We start from the raw sequence: 20,213 nt of genomic DNA on the forward strand, positions 1-20,213 counted from the left end.
ACATCTGTCCCAGCTGTGTTGGATGGGGAATTCTGCACAGCACCACAGGAAGCACCAGGATCTGTCTGTGCCCAGCAACAACAACAAAATCCCAGCATAAGCAGCTGGACAGGGCTGGCCGTGCTCTCTCTGCACACCACGGATGCTCTGACTTGTTTTCCCACTCTTTCCTGCAGCCTGACATGCTGTGGGGTTTTTTAGTGTTAAATAACACCATTAAAGGGGGCTGGAAATGAAAAACAGGCACCGTAGCTGCTGGGGTTTTATGGATTTATGAAATGGAGCTGTTCTTGTTCTGAAAAGAAGAGGAATCTCTGGTATATTCGTCCGTGAGAGCGAGCCCTGCAATGTCCATGCTGCACACGGGGTGTGGAGTTGGTTAAAGAGCAGCTGAAACAGAAAGAAATCCTGGTGGAATTAAGCCCAGAGACAATAAAAGCAATGAAGTGTTGTGTGAGGAGGAGCTGAGAGCTTTGGAGAGCCAAAACTCGACGCCATCCAAAAGCAGAGTTAATTTAGGGCTGCCAAATGCTGTCCCACGAAGCCCCAAGCCAAGGCCAGATGTCTGTGCTGGACATTAAGCTCCCAGAGCTCACACGGGACATTTCCTACCCCACTTTCCAACATGCCAAGGAATCCCATCCCTTTCTGCTGTGCCGAGCTCAGCCGCCAGCCCCAGAGCCCACGAGAGGGAGCAAATTCCTGCTCTCAAACTCTCCTCCAGCAGCAGCTCCCTTTGGGAATAATCACTCGAGTTTCGCTCCCAAAAATGCGGCGCTGGAGCTCCTGGGCTGGCAGGAGGGGACAGCGCAGGGGCCCAGGGTGGCAGTGGGGTGACCCCAAGTCCTTGTGATGGACAGGTCCTGGCCACCAAATCCACTCTGAAAACTTCTCTTTCCCGCTGATTTCACGGTGGTTTTGCTCCCTGAAACTTTTCCCTGCTCCACGGAGGGAGCTGAAGTCTGGGACTGGCTTGGGAAGTGCCACTCGGAGCCCCTGGGGCTGGGGACAACCAGGATAAAGCTTTGCTGGGAGTTATTTGAAACCACCTGGGGAGCAGAGAGTGATCTCCCAGCAGGATAAATCCAGAGCTGTGGAGTTCTTGGTGTGCCCAGGACTTTCCACAGCCATCAAGGGGCTTTCAGTGGTTGCTGCTGCAAAGGAGAAGCAATATCTGGGGATGAATCTGGAGCAGAGGCAGGGGAAAAAAAGAGATTTCTACTTTCTCTACATCTCTTGCGTAGAAGCAGATTTTGCCTAACAAAAGTGGAATGGTTTATTTCTGTGCTTTGAATGCAGCTCCTGTGTGCTTGACAAAATGAACCCATAAAATTGCAAATACGAGGCAATTTGACTACTGATGGCTAATGCATCATAAGGGCCCAGGGAATGGGAGCATTTAAAAATATCCCATCTAAACATTGGGCACTGCCTCCTTGCCTTGCTCTACAGCAGAATAAATAAACAATATGTGTCTATTACTTGTGTTGATATTGTCCAAAGCCAAAAGAATGAGTGCACAATGTGTTACTTGCTTTTTATGGCTGATCCATTATGCCCCGAGACCAACGTGGGAATGAGAAAAGGGGGAATCAACAGCTCTTTCCCTTCGAGGAAAGGCTCCTCTTGTTCCAACATCCCCAGGGGAATTATTTTCCGTGGTTGTATCCAGCAGCAGGATCCTTCCCTGTAACCCAACCTTGGGATCTGTGGGGACAGCAGAGCCAGGGGACAGGGGACAGAGCCCACAGCACCCCCTGAGTGCAGGGAAATAGCAGGGGAGCAGCTCAGTGTTAGTGCTGATTCCTGCAGAAAACAAAATCCCAGGGAGCCGACAAGGAGCACAAAAAGAGACTTTTCACAGGGGTGGAGTGCCAGGACAAGGGGGAATGGCTTCACCTGACAGAGAGCAGGGTTAGATGGGATTTGAGGAAGGAATCCTTCTCTGTGAGGGTGGGGAGGCTCTGGCACAGATTGTCCAATCCCTGGAAGTGTCCAAGGCCAGGCTGGACAGGACTTGGAGCAGCCTGGGATAGTGGGAGGCGTCCCTGCCCATAGCAGGGGGTGGAATGGGATAAGGTTCCTCCCAATACTCCCAATCCAACCCACTCTGGGATTCAAGGAGCAGAGCTGTAGGAGCAGGACCTGTGCCATCCCCAGTCCCATCTCCTTTCTTCTCTTGCAAGGACTCCAAGGAGCTGATTCCAAACCAACCAGTGCTGGCAGAGTGGGAACATCCAGCTCGGGGGAATCCACACCAGCAAACCCCGTAATCTCTTTTAAATTGTCTGAGAGTGGGAGGAATAAAAGAGAGTGAAAATTACACACACCACCCCCCCACCCCCAGCTTTTCCTGGGCAATCTCAGAATTTATCGAGACAACTCCTGTGGGATGCTCCATCATGTCATCCAAGACTTGTGTATCGACTCTTTTCCTGCCGCTGCCGAGGGAAGAAATATGATAACGGGAGGGATAATGAAGCAGACATGTTTCCTGCAAATCAAACACATTCTCTCTTCAGCTGGGAGAAAAGGGTAAAGAACTTCCCCTTCACGATATTTTTCTCAGTAATGTGTTTTGACAATTTAATTTAGAAGTCATAGAGTGGCGAAGACAAAGTCACCCGGTGGGTGGACATCGGCGAGTTCAGTTGCCTTTGTGATGAATTGGTGATAGTGCAGAGATGACAAAACAACACAGGGGGACAAGAAGGAGGCTGGCAGCACTGTCGGCAGCATGCACAGGATAAATTGAACGCTACACTTCATCCAGGAGCTTCAACATTCCCAGGCATCCCGACGTAATTTATGAATTGCAATTAGCATTTTATTATGGCTCGTGCCCGAGCTGTGCCTATCACTTGGGTTTTGCAAGAGTTGCAGAGCAAAGTTTCCCGAAGTTTAAAGCACATATTTATTTAAATTGAGGTGATAAACACGCTCACGAGTTTGCTTTGCTGCTCTCCAGCTGCAGAGGTGGAGAGTGTGGCTTTCTTGTGGAGAGGTTTTGGGGTTCTGGCAGCACACAGGTGTTCTGCTTGTGTTGGACAGGCTGTCCCAGGAGCGCTGTGGGATTGGTGTAGGATCATCAGTGCTGGGGAGCAGCAGGGCTGGTCTGTGCCCCACAGCCCCAGTTTGGGATCTCAGCTCTGCCCCTGCTCCCCGCTGGGCTCTGAGTCTCTGTGCAGCTCTTGCAGAGCTCATCCTGATCTTTGGGGTCTGATGGCTCCCAGATTTATTTTTCCTTTTCCTGAGATATGGAAACCTCTGTCTCTTGCCTCTTGGTGACTTCTGCAGTTGGCCAGCAGAGGAGCAGCCACTCCTGCTCCCTTTTCCATCCCAGCTGGGAAGCAGCGCCCTTCTGCTCCCCCTGCCCTGCAAACAGAAAATCATCTTTAAAACCTTTCTGAAAAGGGTGTTTTAAACTGGAAACTGGAAGACTTTGTGGGCAATAACCACCAAATTTCCAGCACTGCTTCAGGACCCACAGCACCCCGGGAGGTGCCCTGTCAGGGTCAGGGATCCCTCTGCCCATCCAGCTTTGCCTGGAGCTGATATCCTCACACAGGGACACAGATCTATTGTACAATTTAACTCCAGAGTCACTCTGAAAGGCCCCTGACTGTGTTCAAAACGACTCTGCAGGTTGTTATAAATATACAAAGCTTTTTGTGGGGATATTCATGAAATTCTATCACCACTTACCCTGGCTGGTAATGGCCTTGTTTATGTATGGGCTCTCTACCTGGCTTTGCAGTCTCTCCAAACACAATTCCATTACGGTGTTTAACTGCTCTATCAGTGTAGTACTTAGCTCTCTCTGCTTCCCAGCACAGCTCCTTAATGGCCAGGGAAGGTATTAGGCACTGCAGTTTGTGAGTATTCAGAAGAAAGTTCAAATCTCACAACGTCTTTATTTTAAAATTCATGGAATTTCTAAGTACCACCTTGTAAGCCATGACCAAACAGTCATTTCTTTCTTAAACAGCTTTTTCTTTTCCCCTCCCCTTTCTCCTCTGCCAGTTAACTTGATCTCACCACAGCTCTGCAGATGCCATCCCTCCTTGTCCCAATGTGGTGTCCCCAACACCCTCGGGGTCCCCCAAGGGCAGCCACGGCTCACCCCAAGCAGGGGGGACATCGCTCTGAGGGCACTGTGGGGTCACTTTTGGGGGTTTGCAGCTGGTGTGGGGCAGGGAAGCAGCTGTGCCCTCCCTGAGGAGCGCTGGGGGAGCAGAGCAGGGGGGAAAGGAGGAATAGAATTCAGGAGAATATTTCAAAGGATGGGCAGCACCTGTGTGAGAAGGGTGGCAGGATCAGGCCACTGGTGGTGCTGGGGACGCAGCAGGGCTGGGAATTGTCCCTCAAGTCTTTCCTCAGCAGCAGCTGTGGTGGGGTGACCCCAGCTGGGCTCCAGGAGCCACCAAAGCTGCTCCATCACTGCCACCCTCGTAACCCTCCAGCCCCAAACCCTTCCCACACAAACCCAGTACATCAGCATTCTCCTTTTTGGCACTGCATGGATCCAGTTCCCAAATTTCTCCCCTGAACCAAGAAGGAAAAACCTTTCAATTTACGTAACAGAAGTCCAAAAATCCCACTTCCCACAGAGAATGATGAGTCCCCACCTCCACCAGCCACTGCCTCATCCATCAGGTGCTGCTTAACCTGAGACTGGCACCGTGGCATCTGGGTGGCAGCTGGATTTGCCTTCTCTTTCCAGCTGATCAGGAGCATTTTCTCGTTTCCTTGTATGTTTTGGCAGAATGTCACGATTTAATTGTTGGAAACAAGAGCAGGAAATATTAGCAGCGCTGGCACAATAGGATTTTAATTTAGCTTCAGGACAGAAATGGGTCTCTAGCAGAGTGCCAGGCTCCAGGATTGCCTGTGAGTACGAGGAGCCTGGAGTTTGCCTAATAGTTTGCACAACTGGGGTAATTCTGTAGGGATGTGAGGGACTTAATTGGGCTCATGCTTAAACACCCTCGTAATGCGAGGCACACTGCGTGCTCCCAGCATCATTATTAAACAGCCCATTTCACTTTTTAATGATCATCTTGGATCACTGTAGCAGTGATCAGCAAATAATCCCGGGCAAATAAACATCTGTCTTCAGTGTTCCCACAGCTGGGGCTGCTGCTGGGCTCCAAGTGAGGCTGGGACAGAGGGACAGCAGTGCCCCCAGCCCCAGGGGACCTCAAACAATCCCTCTCTGCCCAGGCTGGGGGGGTCCCAGGTTGGGGAGGGCTCTCAACACCACCCCTTGGGCCACCACTGCCTGCTCAGGCAGGAGGGGTCTCCCCACCCATCCTGACATTGAGGTAAAATATGGGGCACCACTGAATTATTCAGCTGGCGATAGGGGCTCTCAGGATGGTGTGTTGCTCGTCTGCAGTGTAATTAATAGTCTTTAGATTAAATATGAAATCATTCCTGCTCATTAATAATTCAGTGGCTGCGTGGCGATCTTTGGAGAGCAGCAGCACTTCATATTCCTCTCGAGTCTGGTGCCTGGAACGATTTGGGGGAGGCAGCCGCCCTTTCATCCACCTCAATTACAGCTCATTTCCTTCCTGAGCGTTCTTCTGCAAAGGTGTGAAACTTCTCTGCTTCTCCAGCGGTGCCAGCTGCGAGGGGCCGGTGCTCTGCGTCCACTCAGGTGCCAAATTCCGGTGATTCCCAAGGTGTCCATGGAAAACCTGGGCAGTGCCAGGCTTTTTTGGGTTGCCCTGAGCTCAAACACACCTCCAGCTTCCTCTCCGTGAGCCCTGAGCAGGGTCTGAGTGTGCAGCCCACATTCCAGAGGGAGGTGGAGGGATGGGAGGGAGCCTGCACTGCCACTCCTGCCTCACCTTGACCACGGCAAAATCACCAGCAGCAGCAGCTCCACAAAAACCTGGAATTCCCAGGAAACAGGAGCTGCCCCACCTCTCGTCGGTCCCTGGCAGCCCCCAGGCCCCGCTGCTGTGCTTTACAGGCAGGATGGGAATGGTGGTTTTTGCTAATGCTGACAACGACCATAATTTTGCTTTACACCAGCTCTAAAACCGGAGAAAAAATTCATGTCCTGGGACATCTGTGACACAGTTGCTGCAGAGGGCGGATTTATGGGCAGCCCCAGCAGCTCCCAGCGAGGAAAACACACGGAGAGGTGAAACAGCCCTGGATTGACTCCGCTGGTGAAATCAGCTGTTCCCATGAGGACAAAGCCCTGCTTCACCTTATTCCAGCGTGGTCACCGGGACGGGGGAGGGAGAGAAGGCAAATCCACGTCCTGGTGGCTCTGGCTGGACCCTGCGGGCATCCACAGCCTTGCTGGGATGCGGGAACACCAGGGAGGGCACAAGCAGCAGATGGATGGCTGAATCCCCCTGAAGACGGCACCTGGAGCAGCAGGAATATTTTGGGATGCCAGGCTGCGGGGCTGTGCCAGCAGCAGCTCCGGAGGGTCCCTGCCTTTTGCGGAGCGCCATAATTCCCGTTCCCAAACAGCAAACAAATGTTAGACAGCTGCTGCAGGAAAATCTGAAATCAAAGGCGAGCCCCGGGCTGCAGCAGCCGGGAGGGGAGAAGGGCAGGATGAGGCTGATCCCGGGGAAAGGGAGGGAATTGCCGGCTGAGGCTCCGGGGCTCCCGGAGAGTCCCAAACCCAGGCGCTAAATGTCACCTCTCCCCAGGAGCCCCAAACTCCACGTGGCTGCCGTAACCTTTCCGGAGCCCCCCTCCCCCGATTCCCCGGCAGCTGCTAGCAGAGGATAAACTTGTTTGCACACCTGGCTGGGTTTTAAATAGGTTTAATTCCTTTGTGGCTCGCCGCAGTTTCCCCCGGTGAGCCAAGGGCTCAGCAGGAGGAGCTGAACGTGCGGGCTCCGAGCTGCCCCCGCATCCCCTACCCGGAGCATCCCCTGCCGCCCAAAAGGGACCTGCTGCCCCCAAAATGCTGCGTTCTGTGGGGTCAGAGCGTGTGAGGAGGGGCTGCAGGAGGCCAGCGATGCTTTAGGGGGTCAAAAAGCCTCCAGGGGAATCCCGTCCTTGCAGGAGGGGCTGGTGCGCAGATCCCCCGCATCCTGCGGGCGGTGGCTGCGGTGATGTGGGACAGTTCTGGGGCTGGAGCCATCCCCAAATCACCCCAAAAGTGCCGATGTCCCCAAACTGGCTGTGAGGGGAGCCAGAGCCGGAGGGACCCTGAGCATCCTGAGGTACCCAAGGGGCGATTCCTCATTAAACTGGACACAAAACCGGGCAGGGATCACAGAGCAGATTTCCAGGACCTGCTTCTTTTGGAGACCCTTCTGCATGGTCCAGTGGGATAAAAAGCCAGAACCATGAGGGAGCCTGGTAATGAATATGGAAACCTTCTTTTCGGGTAGTGCACGCTCATAAATGAATCCACTTTATAGAGCCATAGCAGAGAGGAAATGACTATTCGGAGCCTGATTTATCTGCTCAAATGCTTTGTAGTACTTCAGATTAATAAAAATATTTAATAACGAATCAAGTTGGTTTATGCAAAGAGAATCACATCCCCTGTATTTTTATTACTGAAAAATTGGAAGCGGGAAGGAATAATGATATAAGCTACTGTATAAATGACAAAAATACCCATTCTAGTTATATGCATTGCTGTACAATCTTTTTCTATCCTATAAACATAATATATTCTTATGCCTATTTCAACTGATTCAGTAGTCATATGCTGCATTGTGCAGTTTAATACCATCCCGTCCTCAACAGCTCTGGCAAGTGATTAAATAAGAAATAAATTTTGCTGTCATTGCATTTAAAATCAAATCAAGGATCATTTGTTACCCCAAACGAACCAGTTATCCTGCTCTGCTCATAAGGAGGCTGCTGTTTGCTGAAGCATTTAGAAATGTATATATAGTAAACTCTTTGCATAATGGCTTGTACTGTAATATGATCTTTATGAGCCTCCCGCTCCGGAGACACTCGGCAGCGCCAATAAACAGCACATTGCTTTTTTAATTTAAAGTTATAGGTATGAGACACTCCATATTCTCCTTGTGTTCCTCCCAGCCTCGCTGGCTGTGCCACGGAGCTGGGGACAAAGCTTTGTGTGTCCCCAGTGCCCCCCGTGGGACACCACAGTGACAACCCCACCCTCCCCAGCAGCTCCCACGGAGAAATCCCACAGTGCCAGACCCCAAACATCCAGGGAATACGCCCAGGAGGGAGAGACAAACTGTCCCACTCACCAAGTACATTAAATTTAATGTCAGTGCCTCGTTAATGGCCCCTCACGTTATAATGTGTAATATAAACTTAGAAATTAATTGTGATACCTTCGAAAGCTCCTTTAACTGCTGCTGGAAAGAAACCCTAATAACCACCATTTCAAAGTCCATTCTTGTTAGAAGATTGTGTCTGACCAAACTCTTTTTGTTGGCTCATTATTTTAATTCCTTTCCTCCCCAGGAATTGCCATTTTTTGGCCACCCCTGCATCCTCACTGGGATTTACCTGGGAGCAGCTGCTCTTTCCTCTGGGATTTCATCCACAGGTGAACCGCTTGCCTCATGCTCCAGGTGTGAGCAAAACCCTGTGGAGGGAACCTCTTTCCTTAGAAAGAAAAAAAACAAAAAAAATCAAATAATTTTCATTAATAAAATGACCATTGTGAGGAAAAGGAGGTTCCCCGGGGTGCCCTGTGTGGGTTTGGGCATCACCAGTGGCTCCCAGCCCCTCACCATCAGCCACAGACCCACCACGGACCCCAACAAACCCACTGGGTAAATTATTTGTTACAAATTATTTGCTCAGCTTTAATTATCAAGTTTTGGCACCCATTAGTTAAACCGGTTAATTTTATTACGGAGAAAACAACAAATCACACGGCTGACAATAATGAGGATGAACAGGCATTTAATTATCCTTGTTCTAGACAGAACAATTATTAATTTTAAATTGCAAAAACTCATTTGAAAAGTTTGGAGTCTGGAGAATTATGGTGGGGAGCGGGATATTGCTGCGGGAGATCTGCGGTCAGCGGCTTCATTAATACCAGGAGCTCCAGGAAATCAATTCCTGCACCAGCCTCTTCCTCCCCCTTGGAAAGGGCAGGAATAAAACCAATAAACTTTTGTGTGGCTGGATGTTAAAAGAGATTTAGAGTCGCTCTTGCACCCACTGCTGGATCTGGAAGGGTTTGGGCTCCCTCTGCCAGGAGGATCCTCCAGAATTTGGGACAGCGCAGACCCCTCCCCTCAGCTCCTTCCTCAAGGCATCCTGGAGGCTCAAGGAGGAGCAAAACCACCCAATAATAAAAGTTGGGGGGATGAACCTGAAGAGGGAAGGAACAACTGGAATCTCATCATTTATCCCCAGTGGTCAGTGGCACAGCTAACATTTTTCAAAGTGTAATTGCAGTCAATTGTACTTTCCCCCCAGTGCCCGTCAGCTCAGCTGGGGTGATAAATGTTGGCTTTTAAGCAAGAATGGATTGATTATTAATAGCTTAGATACCAGTTACAGGAACTGCAATAAAACTAGATTTTAATTTCCCTCTCTATTAAGGGATCTCATGTTTCATTCAACAGAGAGAGAAAATAGGGGGTTTTGCAAAGGTATTAGATTTACTGCCACTATAAAAGATCATTGATGCACCCAACTCTGGGCTATATTTGACTGATTTTTCAACAAAAGGCTGCTCAGTGGGTGACTGAGTCTCCCTGTGCCCAGCCCTGAAGCTCCCTGGCATCAGGGATGTCATGGGAACCCAGAGGGATTTGGATGGGAAGGGACCTTAAAGCCCAGCCAGTGCCATGGGCATCTCCCACTGTCCAACCTGGCCTTGGACACGTCCAGGGGCAGCCACAGCTGCTCTGGGCAACATCTCCAGTGCTCCTGATCTCCCAACCTCCCTCCTGGGCACTCCTGCTCCCCATTAAACCCAAAATCCCAGCAGAAAATCACTTAATCGGGGTAGGGATGTTTTTGTTGTGATTTGTATCTAAGTCAGGAGCAAAAGCATAAAAGCTGCCTTGACTGAAGAACAGAGTTGTGCATTTTAATCTCTTATAACTTACTTTTATGATGTAATTCTGAATTATGTTATTGCATTTGTATTTAGAGAGCACACCAGATGGTGCATGCAGTAACACTTTAAATTAGGGTTTCCCAAATACACATTAAATTTAGATTTAATAAGACAGTTATCACATGGGAATTAAATACCAATTGATTATTTAGAAGGTACCACAGCTCAGCAAAGTGTGCAGCTCCTTGCACTGCAGCTGGCACAGGGGAGGGACCTGGAGGGAGCACCCAGGGTCCTGCCCTGGCTCCTGCCAGGCACCCGTGGCCTCCCTGGCTCTCTGTCACCTCGGTGGTGACACTTGGCAGGGGAGGGTGGACAGGGAGGGAGGGAGGGACACTGCTGTCCTCCCCCAGCCAGGCCCCAGTGCCACCCCAATGGGAGCAGTGACACCCAGACTGCTTCCAGTGGTTTGTCCAGAGCAGCATCACCCCTGGGTAAATTCAATCACCCCTCTGAGGGCACCTGCAGCCACATAAACGCATTTACAGCCCTTTGGCTGTGCCCAGTTCCTGCAGCCCCGTGGCCACACCTCACTTTGGGGCACAGGAACGGGCTCGTCCCCTGCAGGGGATCCTGGTGGCACAGGGGACATGGGACAGCTCTGCCTGGCAGTGTCCCAGCACAAGGAGTGGGGAATCCAGCCCTGCTCCCACGTGGGAAGTGATCACAGCTCAGTCGTTGCCAGGCCCATAAAAACATTTAAGATCCTTTGGTGTCACTGATTGATTGATTGATGGATTATTATTATTATTATTATTGTTATTATTCTGAGCCACAATGTGCTGCTCATAGACTGCGGGTAATTTACTTTTCTAATCAAATTGATTTCCATTCAAATGAATTCTCTTGTCCATCTCCATTCCAGTAATGTTATTTTAAGTGTGAGCTCTGTCTTGGTACAAATGTCTAATCAAATGGGGAGATGCAGAGGGCAGCCTGGTGCGTCCTGGTGAATCACTCACAAGTGAAATTAGAGATGCTTTTAGGTGCAGTAATTTATGTGTTGTAACTCCTGGTGAGGCCTGATGAGTGAGATTACATTGGATTTATCTGCCTTGCTTTGTGGCCTGGCATTTCTGCCTTTTTTTTCCTCCCCTTTTTGTCCTGTCCCTGAATTGGACTGATGTGATTCCTCTCCCAGAGCCCCAGGGGGATGAGGTTTGGTCCCACAGGCAAGGACAGACCCCCCATGAGGGATTTGGGTACCAAAACCCCAACCCTGCCTTATCCCAGCCCCAGCACAGACAGCCAAAAATCAAGTTCCTGGCTGACCTGAGCAGCCCCTCGTTACCCCCGTGCCGGTGGCAGCTTTCCTGTCCCAGTGTCTGAATTGTCACCGTGCCACTGCTGTCACCACCCCAGGGACGTGGCCACCACTCCAACCCATCCCTTCACCATGGAATTCTCATTCCCATCATTATCACCCTTAAGCTGCCCTACAATAACACCCCAAAGTTCCCCCCGCAGCCCTGCCCGGAGCTGATGGAAGCGCCGGTGGCTCCGTGAATCCTCCGGCGCTGCCCCGGAGCGCGGCGGGCACGGCAGGAATGATGCAGCTCCTGCTCCTCAGCCTTTATTTGTATTTTGAGTCCTGCACGATCCATCTGAGCCGTCGCCGGCGCTGGAGTGCCGCTGCACAGTCGATTATGGAAGGGCTCGGTGCAATAGATGCGTTTAAATAAGAGCAGCCCTGGAGCGCTCCGGAGCCGCCGCCGGGGCTGGGATTTATGGCAGCTGCTCCAGGGCCTGGCCGGCATCAATCCCTCACTTCCCTCCCGTGGATGGGGCAGGAGGGGAGCGGCAGAACCCCCCAGAAGCCCGGGGCTCACACCTCGGGAAAGGGGGATGAGTGGGATGGAGCCAGCCCGGCGTGGGGCTCGGCTCTTGTTCCCTCTGCGGCATCCCCCGGCTGCAGGGGCAGGAACAACATCTCCTGCAGTGGCCAAGGCCTGCAGTGACCAAACCCTGTAATGACCAACCCTGCAGTGACCAACCCCTGCACTGACCATCTCCTGTAATGACCAACCCTGCAGTGACCATCTCCTGCACTGACCATCTCCTGTAATGACCAACCCTGCAGTGACCATCTCCTGCACTGACCATCTCCTACAGTGACCATCTCCTGCACTGACCATCTCCTGTAATGACCATCTCCTGTAATGACCATCTCCTGTAATGACCAACCCTGCAGTGACCATCTCCTGCACTGACCATCTCCTGTAGTGACCAACCCTGAAGTGACCAACCCCTGCAGTGACCATCTCCTACAGTGACCAACCCCTGCAGTGACCAACCCCTGCAGTGACCATCTCCTGTAATGACCAGCCCCTGTAGTGACCAACCCCTGCACTGACCACCTCCTGTAGTGACCAACCCCTGCAGTGACCAACCCCTGTAGTGACCAACCCCTTTAGTGGCCAACCCCTGCAATGACCAGCTCCTGCAGTAGTCAACTCCTGCAATGGCCAGAGCCACTTGCAATGACCAACCCCTGCACTGGCCTGCAATGTCCAACATCTGCAATGAGCACCTGCAATGGTCAGCAACATCTGCAATGGCCAACAGTGCCTGACCCCTGCAGTGCCCAGAGCCTTCTGTCTCTGGGCTGGTGATCCCTGATCCCAGTGTCCCTTCGGTTTTGTCCCTGGAGGCCCCCAGTGGGCACAACCTGCAGCTGTAACACCCAGCTGTGCGGGTGGAAATGAAGAGCCAGGAGGTTCAGAGAGGTTGGGCAGGTGCAGTGCTCCAACATCCCTCCCTCTGGAGCGGATCCCAAGGAAATGAAGACAGGTTAAGTCCCAAGAATACACCAATAACCAGTCCCTGGGGAAGAGCGCACCCATCGCCTCTCTCAGCCCCCTCCCTCCCATTTTGGCACTGCCAAAATCACGACCCCACCCCAGGCAGGGTGGGAGCCGCCTGTTTTCTAACAATAGCAATAAAAATAACAACATTAAGGCAAAGAAAAACCCCTTTCTACCCTCCTGCTCCTGCTCCAGCAGCTCCCCTCGCGTCGCTGCCGCAATCCCAGGGCCCGGCCGGCGTGAGCCAACCCCCCCCCCGCGCATTTTCCCTCAGCACATTTCTACAGCAACGTCGTTTACTTGGTTAAATAACTCATTTATCTTTTTATACTCTCTGCAGATCATAATACACCCACTCTGACAATACCGCACACCAAAGACCTAATTTTAGCGCTGGTGTTTAGAAGTAATCAGTTTGAAATATTGGAGCGGGCGTACGATGGGCTTGGGGTTGGGGCTGGGTTTTTTTTTTTCCCCCCCTGAAATACTGACGTTTGCAAGAAAGCTGCTCATAAGGAAAATTCTGATTATAACAACTCATTTAGAATAAATCAGTTTGAAATGGTTTATATAACGCGGCGGAATGCGCCGTACGCGAAGCATCCAAGTTTCTGTGTTTTTCCTTTGCAGTGAGATGAGATTAAATGAAACCCCAAATGCAAGTGGTTTTGGGTACTTCTATTTTGCTAAACTGAGGAAATGCAGCTTCTCAGCAATTTTATGGCCAATTGGGTTGGGGAAAAAAAAAAAAAGACGGGCAAAAATTAAAGAGAATTACCATGCTGACAACCAACACCCCCAGCCCTTGCTGGGACCCTGCTCCAGCTCAGCCTCTCTGGCTTTGAAACCTTTTCCTCCTCCTCATCCTAAAAACAACAGCCCCACGCCAGCTCCATCCTGGGCAGAGCCAGGAGTCCTGGGATGCTGCTTGGAGCTCCTGGTGCTCCGGAGCATCTCCGCTCTTGGTGCCCGGGTACCTCCCCTGGAGCATCCTCGCTCTGCCCACGCTGTCAGAGACCCTCTGAGACCCGGCAAACTCGTCACACGCGTCCCTGGGAGGGTGGCAGGAGCCCTCCTGCCCCTTTTCGGAGCCTGGGTAAGGATTTTCTGTGATGAAGAGGAGGGAAGCTCCCAGCAGAGCAGGGGAGTGGAGGATTTCAGCTGCTGCTGCATCCTCCGGTCTCAGCCCCAGTCTCTGGCAAAGCCCCAGGCTAATTTGGGAGAGCTGCAAATTCCATTTTAAATAATGATAATAATAACAACAACTATTAGTTTTTGTAAGTAGTAAGTGTGGAGGGAGGGAGGGTGTGATGTGTACAGGAAAAAAAAAACCAAAAGGTGCCCAAACCACATCAGGTGAGGTGGGGAGAGAGCCCAGGGCAGTGCAGGGAACTCCAAAACCCCAAAATTTGGGCAAAACCCTTCAGTTGGCCAAATGTGGGGGTTGTCTCATACCTTGAAGTGGAGCCTGAGCCATCACAGCCCCTTCAGCATTTATTAACAACCCCCTGTTTAACACTACCCACCACCCAGAAAGACAGAAAACAGAGCAAAGGAAACCTTTTAATTGTAATTTACTTTATTATTTTGTAAATGTGAATTTTACAAAGCGTTTTACAATTAATGATCACGTTGGGTTGGGGTTTTTTTTGTTTTTTTTGTTGGTTTTTTTTTTTTAAATGGATTTTTTTTTTTCATCATATGAAAACAGCTACGAGCACAGTTCCAGCTCGGGGTAGGGGAGGGGGTCTTCATCTTTTCTCTCTTTTTTTTTTTAGTTACTGATATATCATGTCAGCCATGGCTACAAAATAACAGTCTGAACTATACAGAGTAAGAGCACATAAATACTAGTGAATAATGCACGATAAAAAATCAAATCAAATAAAAATAAAATAAAATAAAAAAAAAAGAAGCTAGCATCGTTCGTGGCTGAGACAGTTGAGGAACATAATTCAGTGGTACTGTGAGATTTCCTTACAGCACAGAAAGTATTTTTAACAGTCATGAATTACAGTACTACTTAATACCCTATGAAGACGCTTTAAAAACAACCTTGTACTTTAAGTCCTTTTTTTTTTTTTTTTCCCCAAACATTCTGTCCAAAGGATTAATGTTCTATTTGAATCAAGTGCCATCCAAATGTTCAAGTCAAAAATATTTATACATTTATACTCAGTTGTTTTTATTATTTATTAATTATTTTATTTATTTATTTTTCTTTATTCTTGTCTGCTAAAAATAGTATTGCAAGTTTTGGCTTTTTTTCTTTTTTTTTTTTTTCTTTTTTTCCAACCTTGACATAAAAATCACGATTTTTTTTTTTTTTTTAAATTTTTTTTTTTTAATTTTTCGTGTGTGTGCAAAACGCTTTTTAACAGTGGAAGAAACTCGAGGAGGAGCGGAGGGGTTTTCCAATGTGAGTGTGTCCCACTCGTCCCCTCGCTCGCTCCCAGCACGGTTTGGAGAGCAGGAACACTTGGAACAGCAGTTGAATCCCGGGATGGCTGCGGGGGCAGGAGGGGACAGCTGGGGACACTCTGGGGACACCCCGGGGCTCAGCCCGGCTTCCCACGGCTCCTTCTCCATCCGCAGCGAGCCTTTCCCAGCCCTTTTCCAGCGGGATCCGAGCACAGCCCGGGGGCCAAGGGCTGGGGCCATCCCTCGGTGCCCCCGCGGGGCTCTCCCCGCTCCCGGGGGCAGCTCCAGCTTTGGGATCGGCTCCCACCCCGCATCCTCCGGGGAACTTCCAGAGGGAAATCCGGGCAGCCCCGGGAAAGGTCGGGAATGTCCCCGTGGGACAGCGGGGGTGGCGGAGGGTCATGCAGCCCCTCGGCAAAGCGGTGTTAATTAGCGCTAACGAGGAGGAGAGGAGCTGGTCCTACGCTGCTGGGGAACTCGGGTGCTTTTACACTCTGCGCTCGTTAAAGGTGCTTGGTACAACTTTAGATATAGAATATACAGGTAATATTGCTAATAGTCAAGCATAAGAATAAAGGTGCAGACATACCATAAATACTGATGCTCTGATTTTACACTGTCAGACCTAGATGAATGCAGTTTTCTATTCACATTATAAAGCAGCCCCAAAATTCTAGAATTTAAAATAGTGTCGTAAACAAAGAGGAGGAAGGAGTCGGTTATGATCTGATCTTCTTAATCTGTTTTCCTTGGAAAAAAAATGATCAAAAAATTCTAAGGCACTCAGGAAAGCCGCATACAATCGATGGACTGCTCTGTTCTCACCTTACATTCAGTTTTAAGGGGTTAATTTTTTTTTTTTTTTTGCTTTTTTTTGTTGTTTTCTTTTTTTCTCGGAAGAATACAATCATTACCATATAACATTTTCAAACATATCATTAATCCTCCACACACAGGAAACATTAGTGCAAAATGCTTGCCCTCATCTACCAGATAAGGAAAAACCCAACGCCCTTCACATTTTAGAAGTTTGCCTTCCTAATAACAATAATAATAATTAACAAAACAAACCCAAATCAGGAAGAAAAAAAAAAAAAAAAAAAAGGAAAGGAAAAAAAAAAAAAAAAAGAAAAAAACCCCAAAATATACAGGAAGTTGTGCTAGGTATAAAAATATATATTTTCACTGTGCAACTTGACTCTCTCCAGACTCTCTGTCCTAAGCCATTCAAGTACTTTGCTGCTGCCCCCCCGGTGGCCCCGCCGGCTGTCTGGGAACAGGTTTGGTCCAGAATAAATCCCTCCAGCCAAGTGCAGCCCCCGGCTGGGGGGCTCAGCCTGCTCCCCACCCCCAGCAAGTGCCAAAAAGGAGGAGGGAGAATCCTCTGCAATATCTTTTCTCTCTATATTTATATTTATATATATGCACACAGACACACACACAAGGGACGACTTTTGATCTCTGGCACCCGGAGCCGCTCCCAGCTTGCCTCAAACTTTTGGCAAACCCAAAGATTTGGGGATCAGGAGGGTCCTCAGCCAAACCTGAGCCCCACCAAGCTGGCTGAGCTGCTCTCCAGCAGGGGACAGGGACACCCCAGGGCCGAGGAATTGCTCCGTGTCCCCTGGGATGGCTCCCCCCGAGCTCAGCCCGTGGTCCCCAGGTTTGTTTAGTGGGTAAAGTGCAAATAGAGCCGTGCCCATTCCCACTTCTCCGAAGCATCCCAAACCTCTGCACCTGCACCAGCCCCCAAAACCTGGTCTGGGGTGTCACAGTCTCCCCCAAAAAGCTGTGCCAAAACCCAACGTGGGGCAGGATCCCCCCCATCACTGATTTGTTGTGTCAGGAGCAGTGGCACAGGCTGGGCAGCCTCGTTATTTACGATGCAAAAAACTGCTTCAAGTATCAAAGAAAACAAAACAAACGGCCAAAAGTTGGGTTATCCTCTCCCCGCTCCCCCTTTCCCAATGGAAATACAAAGAAGGAAGAAAACCCTGAGCAAAGCGCTGTCTGGATTAGGGAATCGAAGCAGGAAAGAAAAGAGGAGCACAGCCACAGCAGCCAAAAAGTGACTCTTAGTGCACCTTGTTCCTAGTCCCAAACGTGTTAAAGAACAAGCTGCAAGTGTCATTAAAGCAGGTCGTTAAGTCACAGTAAAAATAATCATCATTGAAAAAGGAAAAAAAGGAAAAAAGCCAGACTTGGCTTTCACATCACTGTCCCCATCCCTTGGGGGCAGCCCAGCAGTGCCATCCCCCTGGGACCCCCAGCCTGGCCCCAGCCCTCCAGGGGAAGCTGCAGCACCCTGGGTCTGTGGGACACATCCCGGTCGCTTTGGGGTTTGGAAAGGTGAGGGACAGAGCAGGTACCTGCTGCCCATCAGGCTCCAGGGACACCCACAGTCCCATCCCGAGGCCACCAAAGCCACCACAGCCTGGGGACATCAGCCTGCAACAACAAAAATAAAGACAAATAACTCCACATTGGGTTTTCCCCAGAAGGGGCTGCGGGAGGGTGAGCAGGAGGCAACGCGCTTCCTCCTCCCCAAAACCTCTTCACAGAAGGGCACAATGCTCGTTTTTTCCTTTTAATTTTTACATCCAATACACTCCAAATTATTAAAAAGCGGGAGCCTGGATGGCCTGGGGAGGAGGAGGGGGTAGAGGGTGAGCTCTGCACGCACCGAGCTCTGCCTCCGGTGCGGATCTGCCAGGAGCCAACACCAAGAGCTCCCGACTCCGTGCCCTTTGGAGCCAGAAGAACGGTGCTCTCCACGCTCAGATTCCTCCCCAAATCCCTCCACAGGCTGAGGGGGGCTCCTCCCCTCCCAGGAGGTGCACCCAAGGGAGGGCACAGAGGGGTGACACGGCCCGGCCGCCCAGGAGCGGGGACGTGAAGGTGCAAACACGGAGAAGGAAAAGAAAAGGAATCGCTGGGAGGGAGGAAGGGAGGGAGGGAGGGAGAGAGAGAAACCAAACCCAAACCCAGCCTGGCAAAAACCAGACCACAGCCACAACGGCGGCCAGGCTCTCCACCTGCATCCCACAGCCCTCCCGACACGCGCCAGCCTGAACTCCCGCGGAATCCAGGGAAAACTCCCCGGGACAACAACGGCCAGGGCTCCCCCTGACTCCAGAGGGGTCTGGTCACGATCACTGTCACCATTTCCCCCAGCCCATCCCACTTGGCTCCAGCCCTTCCCGAGACAAACACGGCCAGTCACAGCACCTGCACCCCAACACACCTCGCTTTCCTGGTCAGTGACAAAACTCTCCTTAGAGGACAAGGTTAACCATGGCTTTACTTCTGAGCTGAGTGATGGATGGGGTGATGACGGGGTGGTGGTGGGTGGGGGGTGGCTAGCTTTTCTCCTCCCCTTCTTAAAACAAACAAACAAACAAACAAACAAAAACCCGAAAAAAAAAGAAAAAAAAAAAAAAGGAAAAGAAAGGAAAAAAAAAAGCTACAATCTTATAGACTAACCTCAGGAATATCAAAAAAGGAGCCCAATATTTTTTTAAGTAGGTCGCCACAGACCTAGTCGTTTACAGTATAACGAATGCGATTATTTCCTTCATAAATTTTAAATACAAGCAGAATAAAAATCACATTTTTTTCAGGCAACAGTAGCAGTTCAGTAGGTAAGTGGCTTGATCACATTTTTTCTTTTGTATTAGTAATGCATGCAAGCAGCTTTAGTATTACAGATCCCTTATAGGTCATGAAATGTTTGCTCTCTTTATAAAGTCCCTCCATAAGTACCATCTTGTCTTCTCACGGGGGTTTCGGGCCGGCTGGAGGAGCCCGAACCTTGTTCAAAAGGTTGCGGAGTGCTTTGGGTTTCCGATGCCATGGCATCTGTGGCAGCTGCCTCCTGGATCACGGAGCCGGCGCCTTCGGCATCCTCGCTCTGCTCGAAGGACTGGTTGGATCCATTGCTCAGCTCTACATTCACTGTGTTAGTTCTCAAGGCTACTATAGTCCCCGAGTCGCTCCTCCTCTCTGCATAGATGCGCTGCTCGAAGACCTGAGCAGTGTTGGGCTGGAAGTCGGGCTCCAGGGGGACAGTGTTTGTGGAGGAGCCCATGACGGTGCGGTACATCTCCATCCCCTCGGGCAGCATGGATTTGATCTTGGGCAGCCAGCGCTTGCGGACGCGCCGCGCGTTGGTGCACATGTCGGCCGCGATCACGTTCATCTCGCTCTCCTTAAAGCTCGGGGCAAAATTCTGACAATACACTGCAAAGACAGGGAGACACAGAGCTGAGGCTTCGGGGTGAGCGGCACAAAGGTGATCCCAGACTCGCGGGTGGGAGCGGAGCTTCACCCGTGGACCTGAGCTCTCACGCGGACCAAGCTCCTCCGCTGGGGACATGACCAGGAAGGGATAAAAGCAGAAGGTATGAACACCCCAGCTGGCAGAGGGAGGGGGATAGAGAAGGGGATGGCTCCGTGGGGAGCCCCAGAGCCAGCACCCACAGCCCCAGCACGTGGGGATGGCCAAACCAGAGGTGAAGGAAGATGCCACAAAGTCCCCAGCGGCAGCTGCATGAATGGCTCCAAAAGCCCCAGCGCTGCAGGAAACGTCAGAGCTGAGGGGCTGCCCAAGGGATTGTCCTCTGCCTGTCCCTCTCCTCATGCCTCTGCTGGCACACGCCCTGGCACCCAGCAGGAGCCCTCAGTCCCTCGTGTCCTGCTCCTCTGCGGGAGCCAAGCGCCTGACGTTACAGAGCAGCATCCAAGGAACTGCCACGGTGAATAACTGTCAGCTAAAGCTCGTGCACAGGGAGAAATCCAGGCAGTAGGAACACATCCCATATCCTGCACACAACAACAACAACACCCTTCCAGCCCCACTCAGGAGGGAACATGGCTGGGAAGGACAGAGTTGGGACTCTCCAGGAAAAAACTGCTACCAGGGAGCTGAC

General features: G+C 50.7%; 1 protein-coding gene across 6 annotated transcripts in view; it reads right to left on the bottom strand.

Moving 5' to 3' along the window:
* Positions 1–14,483: 14,483 nt before the first annotated feature.
* The window catches only part of NACC2 (NACC family member 2), a 55,383-nt gene continuing 49,653 nt past the window's right edge, over positions 14,484–20,213 (bottom strand). For all 6 annotated transcript variants that reach the window (XM_014257956.2, XM_014257957.2, XM_088065835.1 and 3 more), the window contains exon 6: positions 14,484–19,524. In XM_014257956.2, the coding sequence (XP_014113431.1) occupies positions 19,025–19,524 (500 nt within the window). In that variant the 3' untranslated portion in view covers positions 14,484–19,024. The remainder of the gene's footprint in view (positions 19,525–20,213) is intronic.

Source organism: Pseudopodoces humilis, chromosome 22 (genome assembly GCF_049639895.1).
Source record: "Pseudopodoces humilis isolate 2021_Gansu_Grassland_sample_001 chromosome 22, ASM4963989v1, whole genome shotgun sequence".
Classification (NCBI taxonomy): Eukaryota; Metazoa; Chordata; class Aves; order Passeriformes; family Paridae; genus Pseudopodoces; species Pseudopodoces humilis.